The sequence below is a fragment of the Orycteropus afer genome, unplaced genomic scaffold (genome assembly GCF_000298275.1).
Source record: "Orycteropus afer afer isolate SDZICR_OR568_19922 unplaced genomic scaffold, OryAfe1.0 scaffold00295, whole genome shotgun sequence".
Classification (NCBI taxonomy): Eukaryota; Metazoa; Chordata; class Mammalia; order Tubulidentata; family Orycteropodidae; genus Orycteropus; species Orycteropus afer.
The window spans coordinates 3923303-3939474 of record NW_006921882.1 but is presented as its reverse complement, the minus strand read 5'-3'; the positions used below and the strand labels follow the sequence as shown (position 1 = coordinate 3939474).

At 41.1% G+C, this 16172-nt stretch overlaps 1 protein-coding gene across 1 annotated transcript in view; it reads left to right on the top strand.

The window, feature by feature from the left end:
• The first annotated feature begins 219 nt into the window (after positions 1-219).
• The window catches only part of SPO11 (SPO11 initiator of meiotic double stranded breaks), a 21939-nt gene continuing 5986 nt past the window's right edge, over positions 220-16172 (top strand). The window contains exons 1-11 of the mRNA XM_007951509.2: positions 220-350; positions 3728-3841; positions 6347-6435; positions 6901-6967; positions 7167-7275; positions 7605-7691; positions 8610-8646; positions 8979-9088; positions 10663-10762; positions 11069-11106; positions 12038-12114. Coding sequence (XP_007949700.1) covers positions 220-350; positions 3728-3841; positions 6347-6435; positions 6901-6967; positions 7167-7275; positions 7605-7691; positions 8610-8646; positions 8979-9088; positions 10663-10762; positions 11069-11106; positions 12038-12114 — 959 coding nt within the window. The remainder of the gene's footprint in view (positions 351-3727; positions 3842-6346; positions 6436-6900; positions 6968-7166; positions 7276-7604; positions 7692-8609; positions 8647-8978; positions 9089-10662; positions 10763-11068; positions 11107-12037; positions 12115-16172) is intronic.

Sequence of the window (16172 nt, the reverse complement as noted above, 5' to 3'; positions counted from 1 at the left end):
CGCGGGAGAGAGTAAGGGAGAGAGATGTGCGCTTGCGCACTCCACTCAAACCGGAGAAGTTGCTACGCGCATGCGTTCGCCCGCCGTCAGGAGTAAAGTGTGCGCACGCGCCGGCCCAGTCCGAAAGCGCGGGAAAGACCAGCTTACTGGGCTGGAAGCGGGCGCGGGAGCTACTGCGGTTTTAGCTTACCGAGGTTTTCGTCGCCGCCATCGACCTTCATGGCCTTCGCGCCCATGGGGCCTGAGGCCTCGTTCTTCGAGGTTTTGGACCAACACAGGGCTTCCCTGCTGGCCACCCTGAGGAGAGGCAGCCATGAGCCCCCTTGTGGGGGTACCCGCCCCACCTCTAGGTACTAAAGAAATTGAGAATGTTCGACTGTGGGCGTGGCCTGAGGAGGATGACCCGTACAGTAGAGAAGTATTGGAATACCCCCTTCTGACCCTCTTTCCGATCTGTCTGGCCCCCTTCGTTGACATAGAAGCCACCAGGGGCCCTCCTCTGTGGCAGTAGTAGCCAGGCACCATCTAGTTCTTCTGGTCTCAGGGTCATATAGGCTGAACATCACATGGTCTCCTAGTCCTTTGGACTAATTGTTTCCATGCGTCTTTGGCTTTCTTCATTTTTATTCTGAATGAGGAGAGACCCAATGTTGCATCTAGGTGGCCGCTTGCAAGCTGTTAAGACCCCAGTTGCTACTCGCCAAAGTAGATGTAGAGTAGCATTTTTTGTGTAGATGTTATGCCAATTGAGCTTCATGTCGCCTGGGGCCATGGTCCTGAGTCCACAGATGCAACTACTCACTCCCTCAGGGTGCTTGGCCATGGCCAAGAAGTTATCATACGTTTGCCCCTCCTTAGCTCTATGGCATATTTGGACATTCTCACAGCACCTACAAATACGTATGTAGGAATAGCGTCTGCCAACGTTGTACATGGTCCTGGGTATATCCCTGTTACATGCCTGATCATTCAGCCTGTCTACCATCTGCTTACCCACCCGATGCTTGTTATCACTGACCCCTCTGGGGGCCAGCCTGGACCCTCAGAGAGGCCTTCCTTAACGTCCCCTGCCTCTTTTATGTATTTAACTTTTCTTTCCAACCTCAAAAACACAGTCCCCCTTGTGTTTTCTAGAATGTTCCCTACTTAGAATGTTCCCTTTCTACAATGTTCTAGGAAAATCCCTGCAGCCAGTCACTCAGGGTCCCCCCCCCCATAAATTTTTAGCTTTAAAAGATTTTTTAACTTTAAGAGTTTCTGTTTTTTCCTTTTTTTTTTTAAAGTGAGATGATAAATGTGAAAAGCAATGGTTTTCTCAAAATAACCAGAAAGTGAAGATATATATTTTTTTAGTCATTTATAGCAAGACAGGTTTTCTTGACATGTAGATGGAAGTGGAGAGATTGTACATATTTTAAATAATTTATTTAAAATTAATTCCAGCTACTCAAATTGGAATTAACTGCCAAAATGTGTTTCTTGTTATTAATCCTTTTTCCTTAATATATTCTGTTGTTTTGCTTCCTTTATCTGCTTTTCTGGTCCATCAGCAAGCATTTTCAGCCCTAAACCAATTTTATTGTCTATGATTTGGAAGTCCAAGCCAACTGCCAAAAACAAAACAAAAACATCCATAGCAAACAAATTTTTAATAAAAGAATTTAGTTTGAGGGGGAGCTTGAGAGGGTGAGGGAAAGAAAGGAGGGAGTGGGGAAGTCTCTTGTTTACATTTTGTGTGTAAATTCGTCCCATTGTATCTTAGGTTGGTCACTGTATTGTTGAGCAACATTATTTTTTCAAATTGGAAAAAACTAATGAGATATTTGAGTTAGTGTTTACCTCTCATCATTAGAAAATACTGATTTTTAAAATTCATCCTCTGTTACAAGATTTTCACCAAAGGTTTGGCATTTTCATGGAAATTAAAGCCTGCATTTTACCCATTTTCTAGATTTAATGTGATTTCCCTTGCTGGTCACTACGCTATTTGTGTTTATAATACAATAATATTTTATGAAGCTGATTTCTTGTGAAATGAAAGGTCAGCTGACAGGAAACTGGGCTGTCTTAATATTTGCTGTAAAATGGGCATCATAGTTGCCAACTCAACAATTTGGTGCAGTACTCACGATTTATTCTTTTTAGAGTAGTGATTAAACTTTTTTTTTTTTCCTTTCTATTATCACTAAAATTCAGAAGGGTTGATTGGAGGCATGCGATCAATTAAGGTAGTGTGCTACAAGAAATATTTCTCTTGGAATATTTTTGGGCCATATTTTTAAGAAAAAAAATTAAGTTTGAATTCAATATTGCATCATTTTTAACTAAAACATTTATCAGTAGAATCTCAAGTTTGTATCTAAATTCATCTAAATCAAAGTAGGTTAATATAAAAAATAGGTAAAATGCTATACACAGTACTGTCTTGTCAGTAAAATAAACGTTAATCTGTGGGTAAGCAGATGGGTAGACAGGCTGAATGATCAGGTATGTCTAGGCAAAAGGGAATACACCCATGACCATATATAAGGTTGGCAGACAATATTTCTACATACGTATTTGTAGGTGCTGTAAGAACGTCCAAATATATAATAGAGCTGACGAGGGGCAAAGTTATGATAACTTCTTGGCCAAAGCCAACCATCCTGAGCGAGTGAGTAGTTGCATCTGTGGGCTCGGGACCATGGTCCCAGGAGACATAAAGCTCAATTGGGTTAACATACTACACAAAAATACTGTTCTACATCTACTTTGGTGAGTAGCAACTGGGGTCTTAAAAGCTTGCAAGCGGCCATCCCTATACAACAACGGGTCTCTCCTTAATCAGAGTAAAGAAGAATGAAGAAAACCAAAGATTCATGGAAACAATTAGTCCAAGTGACTAGGAAACCATGTGATGCTCAGCCTATATGACCCTGAGACCAGAAGAACTAGATGATACCTGGCTACCACTGTTAAGCACTTGGAAAGGGATCAGTTCAGGAAATCCTGGGTAGAGTGGGAGAACAATGTGGAACAAAACTCAAAAGGTTTATTGTCTGATAGAGCCTGGTGAGACCCCCAAGACTATGGCCCCTAAATTAACCTTCAGGTCTGGTACTGAACTCACTCCTGTGGCTTCCAGCCAAACAATAGACAGGCATATGGGGTGAGCATTTACATCAGGTAGATACATTCCTTGGAGCAATCGATCGATCATGGGAGAACAGAAGGGCAGTGTTTGCACAGGGATATAGCTGGAGTGTGGGGGTGGTGTGAAGCAGGAATGCATAGGAAAGAAGGACACAGGCAAGAAGTAACTACAGGGAGGAAGTGGAAAGAGAGCTGTTACATTGTAGTTATGAAACAAAATGTGTATGAACTGTGTATAGAAAATGAATTTGTTCTGTAAACTTTCACCCAAATAGCAATAAAAATTTTTAAAATAAAAAGTAGGTAAAATGCGTTTATAAATTGTTTACTCATTAATCTAAAAGAGTACTATGACTTAAATAGGTAATTTTTTGATAATTACAGAAAATTATAAGCATTTCTTTCTGCAGTTGTTGTCTTAATGTGGTACTGATGTCAAGATTTAATAGGCAAGATAATTTATTGACATGGATACCTTGTCTTAAAAAACAGGCAAGGAAATGCAAAGTTACTCTAGTGTTGTTCTGGGGATATGTCACACTGTAAAGGCCTCATTTGTAATTCAGCTGGAATCATAACGTGTTTATTATTTCAGTTCCGAGGTTCTTGCATCTATTGAACATATCATCCAAGACATAATCGCAAGCTTGGCAAGGAATGAAGCACCTGTATTCTCTGTAGACAACAGATCAAGCTGGGAAAATATAAAGTGGGCATTTTACATTTTTATTTTTAAATATAATACCTTCATCATTATTTGAATCAGAGTTCTAGTCAGATTTTATTTATTTTATTGTCTTTACCCTGCCAAAAAGAATTAAGGAAATTTACAAGATACTTACCATACAGAAGAGTTATATAAGCTAGGAGCTCTGTTAGCATAGTGCCTAAGCACTTGACTGCTAACCAGAAGGCTGGCGGTTCAAATTCACCAGCCACTCCTCGAAAGGAAGGTTGGGCAATCTACTTTCATAGTGATACTGCCTCAGAAACCCAAGGAGGGGTCGCTATGAGTCGGGTCTGAATTGACGGCACATAACAACAACAACAACAGGAGTAGGTGTGGATGATCAGGCGAAGGGAAGACAGTCTGCTGTTGGATGCTCTATATCCCAACACACATAGTGACACCATGGGACAGAGTAGGGCAGTCTTGGCTGTAATCTTCATGGAAAGAAGCTGTGGTGGCACAGTGGCTAAGGCATTTGGGAGCTAAGCAAAAGGTTGGTGGTTTGAACTCACCAGCCATGTTGTGGGAGAAAGATGAGGCAGTCTGCTTCTGTGAAGATTTACAGCCTTGGAAACCCTGTGTGTGTGTGGTTCTCCTCTACCCCATAGGGCCTCTATGGGTTGGAATCAGCTTGGTGGCAGTGGGTTAATCTTCCCGGAAGCATCTCTCCAGGTCTTTCTCCCTTGGAGCCTCTGGGTGGGGTGAACCATCAACCTTCGGTCAGCAGCTGAGCACCTACCCGTTCCACCACCAGGGCTCATTTGGGAAAAAAAAAACGAAACCCGAGACATAAAGTGGAGCATCAAAAGAGGTTGGAATTCACAGTTGCGTAGCTGAAGCCTTGTAGGCTTGCTAAAAACAGAGGCCAACCTGGATCTAAGCTTTCATAGCCCTCGGTGGGGGAAATGTGACCAGTGAAATTCTCATCTATAAGATAACTGCAAAAGCAAACCACTTGCTCAGGGGAGCTACAACCAGTACCCAAGACCAAAATAAATGTATGCTGAACATGGTAGCACATTTAAAGTTTCCTTTTCTTGCCAGATTTCCTCCTTCTGCTGCTATGTTTAAGAAAAGTAAAATCAGCAAACAGCTTTATCAAAATCCTTGAGTCAAGTTGTATAGCTTTGACTTTCAGATTCTCAGCTTGTAGAATCTTCTCTGCTAATGCAAACCAGTGCAAGAATAGGTCCCATACCTTGTAACGGCTACAGAAACAGAGTCAAAGTAATTTGAAGTTCATTGGTCACTAAGGTCCCTGGGTGGGGCAAACTGCACTAACCTGAAGGTTGATAGTTCAAAGCCACTTGTAGTGGTGCAGAAGAAAGGCCTGGCAATCTGCTGTAAAGAGTACAGCCAAGAAAACCCTATGGAGCAGCTCCACTCTGTAACACATGGGGTCACCATGAGTCAGGAATCAGCTCGGCAGTGATGGGTTTGTCACTAAATAATCTTTTATGATCAATATAAGCTGTGTAGTTTTTGAATAATATTGTGTATAATGTTTTAAGAATAATATGTTGTGTTTTCAGTGAAAATTAGGTTCCCATTTGACAATTTCTACACAAATTGTTCAGCACCATTGGCTCCAATTCTCACAACGTGTATCGATATTCTCTTTAATTGCCTTCTGATGGTTCCGTTTCCAGGACTCTGGTTTCCTTGCCCCCTTCTCAGCTTTGCTCAAGAGTGACTGTTGGTCTTCGGGATCATAGATACGGATTTCAGTGGAGCAGTGCACTCACTTCTGTGCCTGTCTGTGTTTCACGGAAGGGTGGCCTTGGGGTAGTTTTGGTTCAAGGGTTAAAGAGTATCTCAGGGTGATAGTCTCAGGGAGTCCTCTGATTTCAGCTGGTCCAGTAAGTCTAGACTTTTTTTAAGAATTTGAGTTCTGTTCTGTGTTTTCTCCCATCTATGTGGGTCCATCTGTGTGGCCCTGATCAGAACAGTTGGTAGTGGTAGCTGGGCACCATCTAGTTTTTTCGCATAGTATTTTGAAGATGGTGTTCATCCAGTCTCCAAGCTGTTGACATCTGGCATCTTTGCTTGGTGCGTTCTGCCACCTTTAGGACAGGCTTGGCAGTTCAACTTAACAAACGAATATAAATGATTTCATTTCATGTAACTTTGGCATTAAATAAGAACTATATTTCAAAATTAACAATTATTTAAATGGATAAAATGCTAATGAAAATGTGAAAAATTTTAAAACATTTTACATACTCTGTCTTCTAGGAGAATGAAAAAAAATATAAAACTTAATTCAGTTACCTTAAACTCTTAATTGTAGTGCCTCTATGTCTAACTACCTCCTGTAACGATCTAAGTTTATGAAGAAGTCATACCAAAGCTTCAGTGACTACATTGAAAGGAGATGTGGAATTTAAATAATGTAAAGGAGAGGCACATTAAATATCTGTTGTTTGATGTTCAGAATATATATATATTTTTCATTTTACTTCCTTGTTTTAAACAAAATGACAGGTTTGAAGATTCTGTGGGTCTTCAGATGGTATCTCATTGTACCACAAGAAAAATCAAAAGTGATTCACCAAAATCAGTTCAAAATTTCGGTAAATTAATCTTTCTTGGCTGTTAGTAATAAAGAAATAAATATCTTTGGTTCGCTCTCCCTGTAGGGGGTTCCTGGTTAGATATTTTTGCTTGTTCTTTAATAGACCACTCTTGTCCTTGAGATAAACATCTAGAATTTTATGCTGTCAGCAACCATGGAAATAGCTTATCATTCCCAAATAAATGTATGTTTCAATGTATATGGTTCAGTGGGAAATTATTCTGTCAGTTTGGCTGTCCGTGGAGACATTAATTTTATCTGATTCTTCAGGCAGTTATTTTTCTGTACTTAATCCTTCTGTTTTGGAAAGATAAAAATGTATGGAAAATAACTGGGGACAGTTCATGATCTTTGTTTTTTACAGTTTCACATTTAAAAATGAAAACCTCTGTAGTTCTGTTCACAGTACCTTTTTACTTAGTCAGAGAATGATGAGTAACTTGGTCATTACATCTTTTTCCAGCTCTAATTCTGAAAATATTGTCTGTGATTTACAAATTAGTACAAAGCAACACTTATGCAACCAAAAGGTAAATATATCATCCCAGAAAATTACTTTTTAAAATGCAGTGTAAGATTTTGTTTGATTAACTTTTATTACATGCTTTCAAAAATTGCATAAGACTAGACATGGGTAATAAATTACTTTATTCATACGTTGTATTTAGTTATTTGTTATATTCTAGGAGAATATCATTAATTAAAAATGTACTTTTTAAATGTTCTTAGAGACATATATTACACTGACAGCCAACTCTTTGGTAGCCAGACTATTGTGGACAATATAATCAATGATGTTTCTTGTATGCTGAAAGCGCCGAGGAGGAGTCTGCATATAGTAAGTTGGCACTGAGTGCAAATCAGCTTATTTTAAATCAATGTTTGTAGGAGAATTATAATCAAAATAGAAATTTAATTTGTGCCTTCTTTTGCTATTTGATTCTATATTATTTTCCCTATAAACTTAAATAATCTGTTTTCAATATGTTCCTTTGGATGAATGAACTAAAACAGATGAACTATCAAATATTCTAAGTTTCTAAATTCCCTTACAAGTTTCCTCTTTTATTCCTTGAATTCCAGTCTCAGTTAAAACATGCGGTTTTGCAGGTGAACATGAGGAGTAACTCAGCAACGTAAAAGGTTTCAAATCCATTATCTTTCCAGTTGTCTACATCGAAAGGGTTAATTGCCGGCAACTTAAGCTTCACTGAGGAAGATGGCAGCCGAGTGAACTGTGCCGGCTGCTCGACGGTAAGCATCGCCGCCGCTCTCACAAAACCCAAACCCCCTGCCACGGAGACCCTTCCAACCTGTGATGCGCTCTCCCTGTCAGACCCTTTGTTTCTGAAATGTATTCTGTTTCCTGCTTTGTAACGTAGTTTAGAGCTTAAGATCTGCAAATAAATGAAAGTGTAAATAAGTATATGCTTGATAGGGCTGTACATGACACAGTTTCAAAATATGTCAATCGCCGAACGTCATGTTTAATTAAATATGTCTAGCATAGTGGCTAAAGCACTTGACTGCTAACCAGAAGGCTGGCGGTTCAAACCCACCAGCCACTCCTCGGAAGGAAGGTTGGGCAATCCTACTTCCGTAGTGATACTGCCTCGGAAACCCAAGGAGGGGTTGCTATGAGTCAGGGCCGACTTGATGGCACATAGCAACAACAACATTCCTTTAAAACATGTACTGTTCTATTCAGGTAGATTTCACTTGACTGTTACAGCATGGTTATTTCTGTAACTTTCCTGATCCCGAAATTAATATATTTAACGTTAAATTATTTGGTTGGTTTAGGTACATACCAAGACTATAGTGCTAAACTGGCATAGTCATGTGAACAAGGGCCAAGTTACCGTGTGGGAAAAGAGGAGGGTGATGCTTAGGAGATCCTGCACAAGGAAGGCTTGTCATCTTTGTCCTTCAGTTTCTGCTTCTTGAACCTCGTATCTACAGAGCTTTCTTGAGGTTCTCACCTGCAGGAAGTAGTTTGGGTTGTGTGTTTTTCTTCTTACTGAGGGGCAAATCTGTTTCCTTACCGAGGAATATAGCTCTGACAACTGGTATAGTTGCAGGAATATGAACGTACAGATCTGTGGTAGATTATAAAGTATGGTTATACTTGCTTTTTATTAAAAAAATAACTTTCTTATTTTGTTGACTTAGGCTGTTGCTGTGCCATCTAATATTCAAGGACTTCGGAGTATCCTTTGAGTGGAAAACAAAACTTGTAGAATGATTCTTCATTTGTTCCTTTATAAACTAAACTTTCATTGTGTGCAAAGAACAAGTTAGACCCTTTAGCATGAAAACGAACACACCATGGTTCCTACTATTAGGTACTTACCACCTAGTGAGGAGACTGATATCTAAAAATATGACTAGATCTCTGCATATATATTTAAAGATAAAATAAAAGTGTCGTATTTACAGCTTTGTTAACAGTTATCTGTATGCCCCTGTTATTTCAGTCAGTGGGTGAGTGTAAACACGCTCACCTTGAAGAGTGCGTGCAGTTCAGCCTTAACATCACAGATTTCATTACAGATGCAAAATTTCTATTAATTGTGGAAAAAGATGCGACATTCCAGCGTCTCCTAGATGATAACTTCTGCAGCAGAATGTCTCCGTGCATCATGGTTACGGTATACCATCTGCCATTACACATGTTCTGCTGTGGTGCTGTGGTGATTGGTCAGAGGGGTTTGCAGCATTGCCTCTGCAGCCTGGACAGCTGTACACACCAACACGATGAGCCCCTTGGGGCCGCAGAACAAGAATTTTCAGGGTCTTTCTTTAAACCTCTCAAGTCTGACTAAGACCAAGGTGGTGGCCTGATTCTTAAATACCTCAAAAGTGAGTTTCTCCTATCAGGGTGACCTTGGGGTCACCCTCAGCCCATTCCCACAGGGGCTGCTTGTTCCCACATGATAAGCTAACACTGGGGCTTTGGGCAGGCAGAATTAACAAGCACTGCCTCTTGCTCTTCCTCGTAGTTTGTGTACCAGGGAATTCCATTAATTCAGTCAAGAGGAGCTGGATTATTACCATTTTTGAACCAGTGTGCAAAGAAGAGCAAGGGACAGAAGCAGAGGTTAGGGTTCCTCGGTCCAGGTGACACCACATTGGGAGCTACAGGCATCAATTAGTGATGCCTTTAAATTACTTTGCTACATAATCATTGCTCCAATGACTTTATAATGTTCTTCCATCATTTAGGGTTATTAGACCCTACATCTGGCCAGAGACTCTTCTAAGTGCTTTATGATTATTAAAGAGCTTGATTCCTATAAATACCTGTGACAGGTGAGTGGTAGCCGCGTTGTTGTTGTTGGGTGCCATCTAGTGGCGTCCAACTCATATCAACCCCACGTAATAGGACAACTGCCCGTGGGGTTTTCTAGACTGTAATCTTCAAGGGAGGAGCTCTGGTAGCTTAGTGTGCCTAAGGCACTTGACTGCTAACCAGAAGGCTGGTGGTTCAAGCCCACCAGCCACTCCTCAGAAGGAAGATGGGGCAATCTACTTCCATAGTGATACTGCCTCGGCAACCCAAGGAGGGGTCGCTATGAGTGGGGTCTGACTCAATGGCACGTAACAACAACAACAACAATCTTTAAGGGAGCGGATGGCTAGGTCTTTCTTCTGCGGAGCCGCTGGGTGGGTTTAAACCCCCCATCTTTCAGTTAGCAGCCAAGTGCTTATTCGTTGCAGTACCGGGCTCCTTGTGAGCATTGTACAGATGAGTTAGCCAGGACACAGAAAAGTTATGTGACTGTTTTCAAGTTTATGCTGCTAAGACATGGCAGCACCCAGGCTGCCCGGCCTCCACTGGTGCATGCCCTCACTGGGCTGTGCTGCCTTTCCATGTTTCCAGTGTTAAGGCGTCTCGGTTATTTATAGTAATTTTTGTAATATTTTCTTTAAACAATAAATAAAATTTATTTAAAACAATGCTGCGATGAATAAATTTAAGGAGTTTTTTTTATTGTTTTATTTCTGTTTCTGCTGAGATCACTGCCTAGGATTTGGGTAACTGAGTCAAAGGTGTGAATGCATGTGGGCTAGTTCCCCTATTATGTAGATTTCTTCACAGCCATCACCACCTGAAATCCAGGTGGGGGGAATTTAACCATTAGGTTATTAGTGAAATAAAGGTGCAGTTTAGTCGATTGTGTTCTACTAGATTAAAGTGTATAATTTCACTCTTGATTTTTAGGGAAAGGGAGTGCCTGACCTGAACACAAGACTTCTAGTCAAGAAGCTGTGGGATCTGTTTCACCTCCCTCTCTTCACTCTTGTGGATGCTGACCCACATGGTAATTTACCGTGGGACTGTTGGAGGGAAGAGCCAAAAGTAGATCATATTTGTAGTTGTTATTCTGCTTTCAGAATACTTTTCACAAGATACTGAAAACGCTGTTATCGTGTAAAAATTAAGATCTGTAACCACTTGAAGAAATGTACTGTGATTTGTGAGTCATATTAGACTGAGAACTATACATTTTTCATTTGTAATATCCTTGAAAATAAAAACTGCAGATGTCAGGTGAGATATGAGAGAGCAGATGATGAGTCCTGCGATGAGCGAGAGGACTAATTTCAGAGTTGGCTTCTCTCAACAGGCATGGAGATCATGTGCATCTATAAGTACGGATCGAAGGTAAGTGCAGCAAAGTGGTTTTCCTTACTCTACTATTTAGATATTTTCTGTTCGTTAGTGCAGTTTCTGCTCTGGCTGTTCTCATCACTCCCTACTAACCCAAGGGCACCAGAATGCCCTGAGGGAGCCCAGGAACCAAGTGCACGTCTGTGGCTGCAATCCCAGTCTCTAACTTGGCCAGTGCCACCTCTCACGACAGGTGGGATTTGCTGTGGGCAACAGGCATTATTGTGCTCCACCTCCCCGGCCGGCTGAAGGAACTGCGTGGCCCAGTTACAGCAAGGTAGTCTGATTGCCAAATATGCTGGAAGTATTATGTATAGCCTGGAATTCTGACTTTGCTAATTCCCTTTTCTTCTATCATAAGGAAAAATGAAAACACCACCAAATTTCATCAGTGGAGTCCGCAACTGAAATACATCAGTGGTTCTCAAAGTCTGGGCCCTGGACCAGCATCCTCCTCCTCACCAGGAAGCTTGTTAGAAATGCAGACATCAGCCTCTGTCCAGACCTAGGGAATCAGAAATTCTAGGGGTGGGGTCCTCCAAGTGATTCTGAAGCCTGCTAGAGTTTGGGAACCACTGTTAATGCCCCTCAAGTGTTCCAAGTGTATGCGCGTGTTCATAGCTGTTGCAAAGGATGGGGGGCGAGGTGTTAAAGTATGAGTCACAAGGAATAATAAATGCAGGTCAGGTAGGTTCGTTTATAGTTTTGCTTTATAGAGACTCAGTACAGAAATCCTAAAAAGCGTCACTGAAAGTCCAGCTTAGCAAAGCTCCGGGGCTTTTCTTCTGTGGGTGTGAAGTTGGCTTTAGTACTCGTACTTCCTAATAAATAAAAGCACGTTAGTTCAGGGTCACTGTGCGTTGGAATTGATTTGGTGGCAGTGGGTTTAGTTTTGGTTTTAATGCACTTTTACTCTTTATTTTAGTCTATGTCTTTTGAAGCCCATAATCTCACAGTTCCAGCGATTAGATGGCTTGGTCTCCTCCCTTCTGATATTAACAGGTTAGATGCTTTAGTGGAACTAGGATATTTGAAATGACGATTCATTGTACTATGCAACAATAAGCCTAAGAAATCAAGTTCTTGGCGTTTTTCCTTAGACTGTCTACTGTGAATCAGAATTATGTAATTATGAATTAAATTCATCAGTGTCTCTCTTCAATTACTATAAAACTTAACCAATAAACTTGGTCAATTGAAATTTCAGCCAGCAAGAAAACATTTTTGTTTTACTTTTTAGGGTTAACATGTTTGGTAATTTCTTTTATTTAGAAAGTATAATACACTTGGTCTAATTAGTGGTCATTACAGGCATCATTTGCATGACATGCTCTAGTGAAAGTATAATACGTCATCCTGCATGGGAACCAATTTGCTCATAGCCTAAGTTGATTTCTTAAATTTGTTCATAGCCTAAGTTAATTTCTTAAATTTGTTCATAGCCTAAGTTAATTTCTTAATGTTGTTGTTGTTGTTGTTATTTGCCATCGAGTCGGCCCCGACTCATAGAGACCCCTCCTTGGGTTTCCGAGGCAGTATCACTATGAAAGTAGGAATGCCCAACCTTCCTTCCGAGGAGTGGCTGGTGGGTTTGAACCACCAGCCTTCTGGTTACCAGTCAAGTGCCTTAGGCACTATGCTACCAGAGCTCCTAAATTTGTTCATAGCCTAAGTTAATTTCTTAAACAGATCTCCTTTTAAGCTTGCTTGGATTCTGGCAAGTTTAATCTATGTGTTATGTCATTAAGTAAGGAGAAGAATCAACTACGGATGGGTGTCTCTCATGCTTTGTCTTTATCTTCCTAGATTATTTTCTGAGCGTAGCTTTAATTTTTCACAAAAATGGGATTATGCTCTAATATTATTTTGTTAACCTGCTTTTTTTAAAACACAATGTGATCACTTTCCTATGTAAATAAACACATTTCTCTTCTATGGCCTAATTTTAATCTCTTGTTACTGAGGTCCATTGTTGAACCAGTCCATAGGTAGTTTCCAAATCCTGTTCTCATAGTGCTTTGGTGGACATTCTTGTAATCAAATCTTTGCCTACATCTTTAATTAGTCCCTCAGGCTGAATTCCCAGAATTGCTGGGTTAAAGGGTGTGCACATTTTTAAGACTCCCTCCTCCTTGGAGAAAATCAAACCAAACTCACTGCTGTCAAGTTGGATAGCGACCCCTCCTTGCGTTTCAGAGGTGGTATCACTACGGAAGTAGATTGCCCAGTCTTCCTTCTGAGGAGTGGCTGGTGGGTTTCGACCACCAGCCTTCTGGTTAGCAGTCAAATGCCTTAGGCACTATGCCACCAGAGCCCCAGCCCCTGCCTTGGAGAGGTTAACTATTTTGCTTTCTACCTGTCCCTCAGCACAAGGCATCATCACCTCCTTTTCATCTCCGATAATGTGATATAAGTATTTTAAATGTTATGTAGCTCTATTAATTGGTTGTTGTTGTTGTGTGCCATCGAGTCGGCCCCGACTCATAATTAATTGCTTACTGAGGATTAACTTAAAATGTTTACTGGGTTCTTTAAGCAGTGAGAATCCCTGGACACAAATGCTTGTTTCCTAAATATGGAGGATGTACAGGTGTTGGGTGATCGGCCTCCTCTTAAAAAACAAGAGCACAGAAGACATGAGTGGACACTTCACCAAAGAAGATACTCAGGTGGCCAACAAACACATGAAGAAATGTTCAGCATCATTAGCCATAAAAAAAAAAAAAAAAAACCAAACTCACTGCCGTTGAGTTGGTCCCAACTCATAGCAAGCCCTCCTTGGGTTTCCAAGGTGGTATCTCCACAGAAGTAGATTGTCCGATCTTCCTTCTGAGGAGTGGCTGGTAGGTTTGAACCGTCAGCCTTTGGGTTAGCAGTCAAGTGCCTTAGGCACTACACCACTAGAGCTCCATCAGAGGTGTAAATGAAAACAACAATGAGATATCGTCTCACCCCAGCATTAATAACAAAGTTCTACAACAACAACAAATTTTTTTTTAAAGCATTAATAACAAAGTTAAATAAGACAGAAAATAACAAATGCTGGTGAGGATGTGGAGAGATTGGGACTCTCTTACACTGCTGATGAGACGGTGTAAAATGATACAACCACTGTGAAAAGTAGTATGGCGATTCCTTAAAAAGTTGAAATTAGAAATACCATTTGATTTGGCAATCCCATTACTAGGTATATATCCTAAAGAAGTGAGAACCAGCACACAAACAGATATATGCACACACATGTTCACGTCAGCACTACTCACAATAGCAAAGAGATAGAAACAACCTAAGTGCCCATCAGTGGAGGAATGGATAACCAAACTGTGGTACAAACACACAATGGAATACTATGCAACCCTAACGAATAATGCAGAATCTGTGAAACACCTCATAACGTGGATAAACTTGGAGAATATTATGTTGAGTGAAATAAGTCAACCACAGAAGGACAAATATTGTATCAGTCCAATATTGTAAAAAGTCAAGAAAAGGTTTACATGTTAAGAAACTTACTTCATTGGTTACCAGGGATGGGAAGCGGGGAGGGAAAACTGCTAGATAGGTAAGAGACAAGTTGATATGGGTGAAGGGAAAGACAATGTACCAAAAGTGAGTGATGAACATAATAACACTAAGGAAAAGGAAGATGTGGAGAGCTACACAAGAGGTACACACAACAGACACTTTTACATATACAATACTGCATTATCAGTAATAACATCATTAATCTGTGGGTGGATACATAGGTGGACAGGCTGAATGATCAGGTATGTCTAGGCAAAAGGAAACATAAAACCAAAAAAAGCCAAACTCACTGCTGTTGAGTTGGATCCAACTCATAGTGACCCCTCCTTGGGTTTCTGAGGCAGTATCATTATGGAAGTAGATTGCCCAACCTTCCTTCCAAGAACATACTCATGACCATATATAAGTGTGCAGATGATATTTCTACATAGGTATTTGTATGCACAGGAGCTCTGGTAGCGTAGTGCGTAAGGCACTTGACTGCTAACCAGAAGGCTGGTGGTTCAAACCCATCAGCCACTCCTTGGAAGGAAGGTTGGGCAATCTACTTCCATAGTGATACCACCTCGGAAACTCAAGGAGGGGTCGCTATGAATCGGGTCCGACTCGATGACACGTAATAACAGCAACATTTGTATGCTCTATAAGACTGCCCATATAAATAGCCCTAATGGGGCAAAGTTATGATAACTTCTTAGCTATAGCCAGCCACCCTAAGGGAGCGAATTGTTGGACCTGTGGGCTCGGGACCATGGTTGCAGGGGACATCAAGCTCGATTGACATAACATACTGCATGTAAACATTGTTCTACACCCTGCTTTGGCGAGTAGCAACTGGGGTCTTAAAAGCTTGTAAGTAGCCATCTAGATTCATGAATTGGTCTCTCCTCATCCAGAGCAAAGAAGAATGAAGAAAACCAAAGACGCATGGAAACAGTCCAAGGGACTAGCGGACCATGTGAACCTCAGCCTACATGACCCTGAGATCAGAAGGACTAGAGGGTGCCCAGCTACCACTGTCAACCACTTGGAAAGGGATCAGTGCAGGAGATCCTGGGTAGAGTGGGAGAAAAATGTGGAGCAAAAATTCATAAAAAAGACCAGTTTACTGGTCTGATAGAGCCTGGTGGGACCCCTGAGACTATGGCCCCTAGGTATCCTTTGGGCCTGGAATTGGACTCCCTCCCTCCCATGGGTTCCAGCCAAACAATAAGTAGGCATATAAGATGAGCATTACACCAGGTAGGTACACTCCTTAGAACAACCAATCATGGGACATCAGAAGGGCAGTATTTGCACAGAAAGATAGCTCAGGGAGCAGGAATGTACAGGAAAGAAGGACACAGGGAAAAGGTAACCACAGGTAGGAAGTGGGAAGAGAGCTGTTTGTTGCATTATAAGGATTTCAGTCAGTGTCATGAAACAAAGTGTGTATGAACTTGTTGTTGTTGTTGTTGTTGTTAAGTGCCGTCGAGTCGTTTCCGACTCATAGCGACCCCATGCACAGCAGAACGAAACACTGCCCGATCCCGCGC